At 44.1% G+C, this 12,117-nt stretch overlaps 1 protein-coding gene across 1 annotated transcript; it reads right to left on the bottom strand.

The window, feature by feature from the left end:
• Window positions 1-646: 646 nt before the first annotated feature.
• On the bottom strand, window positions 647-10,608 carry LOC121446179 (phospholipase A2-like). The gene is made up of 4 exons (XM_041648666.1): window positions 10,578-10,608; window positions 4,045-4,222; window positions 3,114-3,241; window positions 647-765 (listed from the first exon to the last, which is right to left on the bottom strand). Exons 1-4 carry the CDS (start codon window positions 10,606-10,608, stop codon window positions 647-649), a joined length of 456 nt encoding a protein of 151 aa, XP_041504600.1.
• Between the last annotated feature and the right edge of the window lie 1,509 nt (window positions 10,609-12,117).

Here is a 12,117-nt window from a genome sequence, read left to right as displayed (position 1 = left end):
CAGAGTGCTGGGATAAGAGGCAAGGCTGGGCTAATCACCCACTGTTGACAGAGGTTTCTGTTCCATCCTGTCCTGTAGCCATTCAGTCCCAAAGAAACACACAGAGGCCTACATTAATTATAAATTGGTTGGCCTATTAGCTCGGGCTTTCTTATTATTGAATTCTTACATCTTACATTAACTCATAATTTTTGTCTGTGTTAGCCACATTGCTTGGTACGTTTATCAATGAAGCATTCTCATCTTGCTTGCTCTTGCTTCGTCTTTCATGACTGTAGACTGAGCTTTTCCTCTTTCCAGAATCCTCCTAGTCTGGTTGCCCTGCCTATACTTTTTGCCTGGCTACTGGCCAGTTAGCGTTTTATTACACCAATATAAATGACAAATCTTTAAACAGTATAAGGCCACTGTCCCGTAGCAACCCACTCTTCAAGGTGCTCTGCCAATGGCAATGTCTTTCCTGTTAACCTTCAGTTTCCAGGGCTAGGCGAATGATGTTCTCTGAGGATCTACTTATGTTTGGTAGACAGAGAAAACCATCACCAATGCTTAGCTCTTTCTATAGGTGCTTTATTGGAAGGCACAGTGTGTAGTGAACACAACCTGTCAGGCAGCGGAGGTGTATGCAGTAAATGAGGCGATAAGTCTAACAGAAGGTGTTGAAGCCAACTTCTTCAAACATCGTGTTGGAAAATGCCCATAAGATGCAGCTGGCAGCCTTGTGGTCACAGTTGCAGATGGCGGCCTCACAGGCGTTGTTTTCATCTGCAGAGAATCGTGAAGGGGAGTTGAGTGGAGGCTATGACCCTGTTTGCTGCCATTTGTAGGTAAAAGAAGCTGGTGGCCCTCCCATAGGTGCAGAGTTAGGCTTGAGAGACAAAGCAAATTAAATATATTGGTTTGGCCAAATTGTTGAAACACATTTATAATAATAATAAAAATCATCCCAGCACTCAGGAGGCAGAGTTAGGAGGATTTCAGTGAATTCAAGGTCAACCAGGTTCAAAGATAGAATCTCAGTAAGCCAGGACTGTTACACAGAGAAACCCTGTCTTGAAAAACCAAAAAATATTTATTGTGGAGCTGGGGAGATGGCACCGTTGGTAAAGCAGTTGCCATACAAGCATGAGGGCCTGACCTAGGATGCCCAGCACCCATGCAAGATTCAAGGTGTGGTTGGGGCATCTGGAACTCTATTGGGAAGTGGGGAACATGGATCCTCAAAACTTGTTTGACAGTCAGCGTAGCTAAAGATGAGCGTTCTGTTCAGTGAGAGCCCCAGCCTCTAAAGACACGGTGGAGAGTGACTGAAGAAGACAGGGGATGCCAACTCATTCCTCTACAGGAAAAGAAATAAACGTGGATATTTAATCCTAAAACCAGGAGAACAACAATTATGAACACTTGTCACATCCACGGCTGTTTCGCCTGTGTGATAAAATGCCTCTCAGGTGGTGGCCGTTTTAAAATGAGGGGCTCGTGCTTTTTGGAGCTTGGCCCCCGGTGGTTTTCTGGCAGTCTGCTCGAGTTGAGGTGTCTGATTAGCCTCAATGACCTCGTTCACTTTGTTCCTTGCGATGGTTTTTTGTATTGACTGTTATCTTTTTTTTGTTTTATTTTTTTTTTGACAAAAACTTAATCTGTTCAAGGAACCAGAAAACATTTTCAACGGCTCCTTGAATATGGAGGAACTGATGCGTCAATTCCCTCCCTTGATTTAGGCCATTAATGTTATGATTAAGACTCTGGCTCGCTCTCTGGGGGAATTTACAGATACCCTAGAACAGAAAGAGCTCATGATAGGAGATTTGGTAGAAGATGGGCAAATTATGAAGGAAAATGTATGGAATGGCATGAGTTACCATTTATGGAGAGGCTAGCCAGAATGAGAAACCTCTGGTACATTTTAGATAGGAAAGAAAGGCAAGATATTCTTGATAACATGAAGCCAGCCATTCAATATTGGAACAAACCCTGGGGGTGGAATCCTAAAGAATGGTGTTTTGGTTACCCTGGTTATCTTGAGGGCAGATATTATTTAGGGCCATGAGAAAGCAGAGTTAGTTAGTGGTGTAAGATGAATTTCAAAGAAAAGCTCTGTCCACCTGGCCCTGACCACAAGACTTGCTGAGAATAATCAATTGCCTGTAATCATTTTTCTATGGAAACTTTTATGTCTGCCAACTTCCTTCTGTAATCTCTTAAAAGTGATGCTTGAATTTTAGTAAAGTTGCAGCAGATTCAAATATCATTAGAGTTGTGTCTGTCTGTCATTCGCTGATTCCTGGGTTCTCCTAAGTCTTCACCCCTGTTCTCCCTCGGTCTTCGATCTCCAAGAGAGTCAGTCCGCAGCAAACACCCACTTCTGAAATTACACAATTTAAGACAATCCTCCTGCCTCTGTCTCCCAAGTGCTGGGATTGCTGCTGTGAACCACCACACTCAATGTATGGGTTCTGGGGATGGATCCAGGGCTCTGTGCATGCTGGGCAAGCACTCCAGCAGCTGAGCTGCATTCCTAACCCTCTGAACCTCACCTGTAAATGGGAATGAAAAATCTTGCCCAGCGTAGGTGTTTAGTCCAGTGTTTGTCTTGTAGCTCATGATGTAGCTTTCAGTTGTTTAGTAAATATGGAATCAGTATAACACAGCAGCTAAATGGAGAGACTCTGGGCAGGCAAGATGGCTCAGGGGAGAAAGGTACTCGCTGCCAAGTCTGAACACAAGTTCTGGCTCCAGGACTCACGTGGCAGAAGGAGAACAGACTCCTGCTCGTTTTCCTCAACCTCCACACCTGTGTTTGGCACAGGCATATCTCTCCCAGAAATATATAAAATCTTTAAATTTTTTTAAAGGCATTGCAATGATGTAGACCTGTTTTCCAGAACCAAAGCCATTACTTCTAAACTTGGTGCCTTTAGACAAGTGGTTGGGTCTTCCTCATCTTCCTCATCAATATCCTCATCTAAATTTAAGTATCTACCTAATAAACCTGTGGTGATTCAAATGAGATCAAAGTAGTCACTGAACGTTGACTGTCCTTGTTACTTCTGTGCCCCTTCAAAACATGCCCAGAGCCAAGGAGAATGCAGAGTTCCCGGAGGAAAACCTACCATTGCAGATGAGGTTCCTCCCAGAGCAGGAGTATGAGTAGGGGATGGCATAGGGGTTGTCTTCGGAAATTTTACAGCCTCCAAGCTTCTTCACCTCTTCATAGCACCTTTCATGATTCTTGCAGCACCTGGGGAGAGGAAGGAACAGCCGAGGCTGAGTGAGGACCCACAGGAGGTCAGTTCTCACTTGCAGTCTCTCAACCATGTCAAGATAATTTAAACAACACAATGATCCAGAAGAAATGGTCCTGAGGCTTGATAATCTCTAATTTCTATTAGCACATATTTATTGAAAGCAACTTGTGTGTGTTTTCTGTTTTTCATCTCAGTACTTGGAAGACAGTGGCAGTTGGTTCTCTGAGTTCGAGAAAAGTCAAGGATACCAGAGTAGATGCTGTCTCCAAAAAGTGATTTTTTAACAAAGCTGCAGGAATATAGTGAAATTATAAATTCTCAGGATTTGATGACTTTTTAATCTGAGGCTGGCACTTGATGGTGGCTGTGATGGCCGTGCCCTGGTCTGGGGCCTGAGGACAGCGAGGCCCACTCTTTATATCTCACAGTTCTGCTTTCAGGGACCACTAGACACAGGGCCCTTCTGGACCAATTTCTTTATATGACAAGACACTTCTTGAATATACATGCTGGGTGGTGATGCAAGCCTTTAATCTGAGCATTCATGAGGCAGAGGCAGGGAGATCTCTGTGTTCAAAGACAGATTGGTCTCTAGAGAAAGTTTCAGAAAACTTGGGGCTATCCAGAGAACCACTGTTGGGAAACAAGCAAAAATAAATAATAAATAAACCAAACAAAATACACGATGTTTGGTGAATATGCCTGTCTTCCTGTTCATACCTCATGAGAGGCTGTGTTTGTGTCCTTTCCCCATCCCAGTGCAGACGATCCAGTCCCCACCAGATGCATCACTCACCTGGCTGTAGCATCCACATGGGGGTTGAAGTTGGGTGTGCGACACATGCAGCCAAATATTTTGTACACCGGCCATGGATGAATGTTTGTCGTAGAGATATTATTCTTGGAGTAGCAGTCGAAGGCATTTCCAAACCTCTGCACAGCCCGGCGGCTGATGCTGTGTGCAGTAGCGCCTGCTGCAAGAACACACAGCACATTCCAGTAAACCCCACTTGGCTCTACCCGGGGTCTGATGCCTGCCTGCCAGCTTCCTCCTTGACTCCTCCCAGCTGCTGCGTCGAGAGAGCAGTGAATAGAGTGTGTGTGTGTGTGTGTGTGTGTGTGTGTGTGTGTGTGTGCATGTATGTGTGCTGCCCTGCACGCAGGGTGGTAAGCACATTCTTGGGAGCACTCATCAATGTGACACTACACAAGAGGAGGTCAGAGGACAGCTTTAGGGAGTTGCTTTTCTCCTTCCACTATGTAGGTCATGGAGACCAAACTCAAGTCACCAGGCCCAATCAGGAAGGTGTCTAACTTTTTAAGACAGGGAGTTGCCCTGTAACTCAGGCTAGCTTCAGACTCTGTAGCATCCCCGTGGCCTCAGTGTCGCAACTGGTAGTGTTATAAATGTGCACCACTGTACTGGGCTGGGCTGACTCTCCAAGACTGAGTTCTAAACACATTGCCTTTGCCTTGCTTGCCTTCTCATTTCTGACTGTAAGGGCAGACAGCAGCCACACTGTGAGCTTCCCTGTGGTCCCTGTTTTTAGGAGCTTATGTAGGTGGGTCATCTGTCTATCTGTTGCTTTCATTGTTTAATTAATAAACTGCTTGGCTTTTGATAGGACAGCAGCTTAGCTAGGCGGAGTAGACAGAATGGAATGCTGGGAAGAAGGGAAGTGAAGCAGACGCTATAGCTCTCCTCTCCAAGATGGATGCAGGTTAAGAATCTTCCTGGTAAGCCGCCACCTTGTGGTGCTATACAGATTAATAGAAATGTGTTAATCAAGATGTGAGAGTTAGCCAATAAGAGGCTATAGCTAATGGGCCAAGCAGTGTTTAAAAGAATACAGTTTCCATGTAATTATTTCTGGGGTAACCTAGCCAGGATGCGGGCGGGAATGCAGCCCGCCATTCCTTCTACCGAGTGGTGCCCAACGTGGTAAACTGGATCCATGTAAAACCTGAAATAGCTTAATTTTAAACACAGAAAAAAACAGAGTTTAACACGGCTTTTTGCTGTTTGCTAGGGTGTGCTGTAGAGAAATTTCCCTGACTCAGCAGCCACAACAGGAAAAAAGCTGCTGTTTTAAAATGCAGCTTCCTGGGGCTGTGCCACCAGCACTACCGCAAACTCTGGCTTTAAAGCATTTCAATGGATTTTATGGTACTGGATATTTGTGTTCCCACTTGGGATCAGGAAGAAACTCCTCTGAGACCGTGCCAATGGCTCAGCGCTCCCCGCCTGGGCAGACTGTGGAATCAGGCTTAGGCAGGAGGGAGAGCATGGCAGATTCCTGCTGTCATGCAGAGAGATGTTTCCAGGCTGTGCAGTGCTCTGCCTGTCAGATTTGGCTGTAACTTGGATGAAAAGAGTTTCTGTGCCGCATGCTCAGTCTCAGAGTTAAAGTGCTGAGTGCGGCTCCTACCTGGTGGCCCAGAGCTAGTAGAAGATGGTACGTCCTCCATTTTGAAATTGCAGAGAGGTGGAGCCAACATCCAGAGCAGCCTGCAGCTCTGCAGCTCAGAGGCACAAGTGGCTCCACCATGTTGGACTGGGTGGGGCAAGCAGGCAGTACCTGTTTTTGACATAGGAATGTCACATCTTAGATTCCCAAGTGTTTAGTGATTTAAAGGCGCAAATCAAAAGTGCTCCTGGATAGTAAAAAATTACAGATTCACAATAGGACAGATTCAGACATAAATGACCTCTAAATGGGTCACAATGTTGGATGACTGTACGTAGGCTTGAGAGAGAGAATTAAAAAAATATAGAGAATAAAGTTAATGGTTTAAAAAAAAGGGTAAAGTCTTTGAAGAGACAGACTACAGATAATTATAGATTAAAAAAATAAAGAAAAATGAGCCACGTAAAGATGGAAAATTCACAGAGAGTTTGGATTATGTATATTGTATTTTCTTTGAATTTTTTGACTGTGAAGGAGCTAAATACAGAAAGACATTTCATTGTGTGGTCTGCCAAACTACATGTATGTTCTAAAGGTATCATGACTTCCAAATTTGGATCTAAGGATATGACGCTTTGGAGAGGGTTTTCTTTTGTTTTCACAGAGGATGAGACCCTGTGGATTGCTTCGATCCCAATATGGTATGATAGACCACGCCCTCCTGAAAGGTTGCTGTGAATACCATCAAAAAATTACTTCACTCAACTGCCGACTGAGATGAACCTAGCACACAGGTTACACCATAAAAGACCTGATTAACAGCGCTCCCATACAGCAGGAAGCAGTTTGGAGAGAAATAACTACCCATATTCCCAAATATTGTTTATATATGTTCTTTTACATTTAAAGGGGGATATGATATAGATATGAATAATTTGCATTGGTATAAATTTTGCTTTGTTGACATAAATTTAAGGTCAATTTTGTTATATGTATATGTATTTCTGATATTGATTAAGGTATTGTGATTATGTAGTTCATTTAAAAATGTAATATATATAGGTTATTAATGGATAATCATCAATAATAGTCAAGCTTATAGTCATGTTAATTAGAGTTTCTATAAATGCATAGATATATTTCAGATAGGCATTCTTCATATCTTTCAAAGATTACAGAATATGGCGTTTTAAATGTTTTAATAACTTAGGGCTTTTTGTGACAATGAGACACGTCTGCTCCTGGCAGCACCAATCTACTTCAAGAAGAAGATGGGCATTAAAGAGGCTCCTTATGGAGTTTGATAGCCATTTGGGCAAGAAACTGTTCTAGCCTGGACTATTGCATAAACTGGACACAAAGAACCCGCAGAGAGAGGACTGCTGAACTTGCCTAAAGGTGACATCGTCTTTTGGGGTTCCTGACTCATAAAAAAGTCTGCGAGACATTCTGCAGGACACAGTAGATAGTGACTGAACTGCCTTTGAAATTTCCTGCTTTATGGAAAAGTCTGCTGGATACTGTGGGCCTCAAGGCCGAAGATGGATGCCCCAATGGTACAGAGGAACTTTGGGTGACTGTCCAGGCAGCGAGATGTCTCTGTCATTTCTAGAGTTTTGGAAGTTGATTATTTCTGTTTGCTTAGGTAATATTATATCCTTCTGGAGCCTTTGATGGAGTTAAAGAATTGTTAGTTATAGTTATAGTTTTCCTTAGTTATGATAAAAGATAAAGTAAATATAAATATTGTAACTGTAATTTTTGCTTGATAACTGCTTTGTTATATATAATTTTACTATGTTAAAGTGAAAGTTTTTCTTTTTTGTTTAAACAGAAAAAGGGGAAATGATGTAGGTGGGTCTACTATCTATCTGTTGCTTTCATTGGTTAATTAATAAAGAAAACTGACTGGGAGAAGATTTTCACCAACCCCGCAACTGACAAAGGTCTGATCTCGAAAATATATAAAGAATCAAAACACTAGACCGTAAAAGGCTAATCAACCCAATTATAAAATGGGGCAGTGAGCTGAACAGAGAATTCTCAACAGAAGAACTTCAAATGGCCAAAAGACACTTAAGGTCAAGCTCAACTTCCTTAGCGATCGGGGAAATGCAAATCAAGACAACTTTAAGATACCATCTTACACCTGTCAGAATGGCTAAAATCAAAAACACCAATGATAGCCTTTGCTGGAGAGGTTGTGGAGATAGGGGTACACTCACCCATTGCTGGTGGGAATGCAAACTTGTGCAACCACTCTGGAAAGCAGTGTTTCGGTTTCTCAGGAAATTCGGGATCAACCTACCCCTGGATCCAGCAATACCACTCTTGGGAATATACCCAAGAGAGGCCCTATCATACAACAAAAGTATATGCTCAACTATGTTCATGGCAGCATTGTTTGTAATAGCCAGAACCTGGAAACAACCTAGATGCCCTTCAACGGAAGAATGGATGAAGAAAGTATGGAATATATACACATTAGAGTACTACTCAGCGGTAAAAAACAAGGACTTCTTGAATTTTGCATACAAATGGATGGAAATAGAAAACACTATCCTGAGTGAGGTAAGCCAGACCCAAAAAGAGGAACATGGGATGTACTCACTCATATTTGGTTTCTAGCCATAAATAAAGGACATTGAGCTTATAATTCATGTTCCTAGAGAAGCTAAATAAGAAGGTGAATTCAAAGACAAACACATAGGCATCCTCATGAATATTAACCTTCATCAGGCGATGAAAGGAGACAGAGACAGAGACCCACATTGGAGCACCGGACAGAAATCTCAAGGTCCACATCAGGAGCAGAAGGAGACAGAGCACGAGCAAGGAACTCAGGACCACGAGGGGTGCACCCACACACTGAGACAATGGGGATGTTCTATCGGGAACTCACCAAGGCCAGCTGGCCTAGGTCTGAAAAAGCATGGGATAAATCCGGACTAGCTGAACATAGCGGACAATGAGGAATACTGAGAACTCAAGAACAATCGCAGTGGGTTTTTGATCCTACTGCACGTACTGGCTTTGGGGGAGCCTAGGCAGTTTGGATGCTCACCTTACGAGACCTGGATAGAGGTGGGCGGTCCTTGGGCTTCCCACAGGTCAGGGAACCCTGATTGCTCTTCGAGCAGATGAGGGAGGGGGACTTGATCGGGGGAGGGGGAGGGAAATGGGAAGCGGTTGCGGGGAGGAGGCAGAAATCCTTAATAAATAAATAAATTAAAAAAAAATAAAGAAAACTGCTTGGCCTGATAGGTTAGAATATAGGTAGGCAGGGAAGACAGAACAGAATTCTGGGAGGAAAAAGGCAGTGAGGCAGACGCAATAGCTCTCCTCTCCAAGATGGATGCAGGTTAAGATCCTTCTGGTAAGCCACAACCTCATGGTGCTACACACATTAATAGAAATGGGCTAATCAAGATTTGAGAGTTAGCCAGTAAGAGGCTGAAACTAATGGGCCAAGCAGTGTTTAAAAGAATACAATTCGTGTGTTTTTATTTTGGGTGTAAAACTAGCCATGCGGGCAGCCGGCCGCTGGGAATGCAGCTCACTGCTCCTTATACAAGGAGCTAAGAACACTCTGCAGTCAGAAGCCAATTACCCAGCAATCCAGCCATCTCTTGAGTTTGAGAACTGCCCCACTTTCACTCAAGCCCAGGTGAAACCGGCCTCAGCCAGCAGTGGGATTCATCACAGTTCTAGCTGAGACCTTGAGCCAGAGAAGCAGCCAACACTTCCTATTGTTTCACACTGGAGACTCAGAAGGAATCTGTTGTACGGCCACGCACAGCTCATACACAAGGCTAATGGTCAGATCATCATGTGTAACATCAGCACACGACATAACAAACTGCTCATCAGCTGAGGAACAGGAAATGAGACGGGATTCAGTGTGCAGTGGGATACTTGGTCCCCATTAAAATGAAAGAGAAGCCAGGTACAGTGAGCACACACTGTGTAATCCCAGCGATCTGGAGGCAGAAGCAGGTGGATATCCTAGATCAAATTCAGCGTGATCTACAGAGTCAGTTTCAGGACAGACACAGAGAAACTGTCTTGTTAAAAAACAATCAAACTAAAACAAAACAAAATGGAAAAATAAATTTCAGAATGGTGTCAGGCACCTATTTAACCCTAACAGTTTGAAGGTGTGGGCAGGAAGGTTTCAAGTGCGGGCAATAGTGTTGAGCTGGAGGACATCCTGGTCCACACGTTAAGGTAATATAAAGTAACAGTAAGGGCTGGAGAGATGGCTCTGCAGCCAGGAGCACTTGCTGAGCTTGTGTAGGGACCAGGGTCTGGTTCCAGCATCCATGTGGCAGCTCACAATTGTCTATGACCTCAGTTCTGGAAGATCACAACCTTCCTCTCACCTCTGTAAACACTGCTCATACATAGTTCACAGAAAAACATGCAGACAAAACACTCATAAACATAAAATAAAAATATATATCTTTTAAAATGATAAGAAAAAAATCAAATTGCCGTGGCACGTTAGGGCCAGATAAATTGGTGTCAAGGAAATACGGCACAGGCAGAGGGACTTTCTTAGCTTGTGCAAGTGAATGCAGTGGACTTGAGTCTGCACATCTCAGCATGACCTGGCTGTGCTGGAACTCACTCTGTAGACGAGGCTGGCATTGATCTCACAGAGATCAAATTCCTTTACTTCTGAAATGCTAGGACTAAAGGCAAATGCCACCAACTCCTGGCTACAGTGGACTTTTCTAAGAAGTTCTCTAAGGTCAATGTGCCAGCTATTGAGGACATGAGGGTGAGGGGGGAACCCCAACCTAGAGGCTATTAGACCCCAATAGAAACAGGAAACCAAAAATTCAGATGTGACAAGTGGGAGCTTGCACTTGAAGGGAAGGCAGATGGTGGGGTCACTCGGAGGGGACAGGGGTCCTACCTGTGAGCAGAACAACCAGCAGGAGTTTCATCTCGAGTGAGAGGAGGACACAAATGACTTCTCTCTTTACAGTCCTGTAGCTGTGCTCTGACAGGGTCCAGTCAGCAGGCGGGGCCTATGACTACCGTGTGTGTAGCACAGAAGTAGAATATGTCCACCCTCACAGACAGTCCTGACCAGCAGAGCTGCTGTAGATGGTGGCAGAGCCTGAATCAGTGCTGTCGCAGAGGCACAGATAAAGGGCTGGCTCAACACCCTACACCAGCTTCAGTGCAGTGACTGGCAAAATGCCAAGTCCCTCCCTTGTGGAAGGACGTTGAGGTCATAAGAAGATATAGACATTTCTCCTGGGGTTGGGTGTAGTAGGAGAGAGAGCGGGCCGCATCCTATCGCATGGCTAGCTTATCCTCAGAAATAACCACACAGAAATTGTATTAATTACTGCCTGGCCCATTAGCTCTATCATCTTATTGGCTAACTCTCACATCTTGATTAACTCATTTCTATTAAATCTGTGTATCACCACGTGACTGTTCCTTACCTACAAGATTCTAACCAACATCCATCTCAGGCTTGAGATTCATGGCGTCTGCCACACTTTCCTTCTTCCCAGCATTCTGTTCTGCCTACCCCGCCCACCTAAGGGTTGCCCTATCAAAAGGCCAAGGCAGTCTCTTTATTCAACCAATGAAAGCAACACACAAACAGAAGGACCTCCTACACCAGTTTGGTCTGAGGGATGCTGATAGTGACGTGTGGTTCCAACAAGAGTAGCTGGACCCAACAATCCTCCATGTTAACTGTGTAAACTATGTGTAAAGTCTGTCCTAAGACCTGACCCAGCCTTTGAGGGAGAGCCAGTCATGAAATCAATCTTCAATTAATTATCTAATTAATTAATGTGTGTGAGAGAGAGCACTTGTGTGCACAATTGTGAGCAGAGGACAACCCTGTGGAGTCAGTGTCATTTCTCTCCTTCTACCTTTGAATGGATTCCTAAGTTGAACTCAGGTCTACAGGCTTACATTTTAGGCTGCCTCTTACTAGCCTACAAACTCCATTTAAAAACTGGAGTGTAGCCAGATGGTGGTTATGGTGCCTGCTTTTATTGTCAACACTCAGGATGCAGGGGCAGGCGTATATCTGAGTTTGAGGCCAGCCTGGTCCACAGAGAGTGTTCCAGGAAAGCCAGAGATACACAAAGAAACCTTGTCTCCAAAAATCAAACCCCAAAAACACAAAAGAAAGAAAGAAAGCAAATTCCCAACAGATGTGCCCATGGGCCAGCATGATGAAGGCCGTCCTTCAGCTGAGGCTCTCCCTACCCAGTGTGGGAAGCTGACACTCAGCTATGACAGGGACTGGAGAGAACGTAGCACTTAAAAGTACCATCTGCTCATGCTGAGGACTAGAGTTTAATTCTCAGCAACCACATGGTGGTTGATGAACAATATCTGTAGCATCAATGTTCTCTGCTCTTGGGTGTGGCCTTATCTCCTGTACCCTCTAACTTAGCACCCTACCACCTCCTTTTCTCTAC

Source organism: Microtus oregoni, unplaced genomic scaffold (assembly GCF_018167655.1).
Source record: "Microtus oregoni isolate MIOR12 unplaced genomic scaffold, Mior012 000003F_ref0000135, whole genome shotgun sequence".
NCBI classification, from domain to species: Eukaryota; Metazoa; Chordata; class Mammalia; order Rodentia; family Cricetidae; genus Microtus; species Microtus oregoni.
This window is presented reverse-complemented; position numbering and strand designations above follow the sequence as displayed.

Excerpts from the sequence above, each read along its gene's own strand:
- LOC121446179 (XM_041648666.1), bottom strand. The coding sequence starts at position 10,608 with ATGAAACTCCTGCTGGTTGTTCTGCTCACAG. Across the intron at positions 4,223-10,577 it reads GCTGGTTGTTCTGCTCACAG|CAGGCGCTACTGCACACAGC; the intron begins GTAGGACCCCTG and ends GTGTTCTTGCAG. Across the intron at positions 3,242-4,044 it reads CATGTGGATGCTACAGCCAG|GTGCTGCAAGAATCATGAAA; the intron begins GTGAGTGATGCA and ends TCCTCTCCCCAG.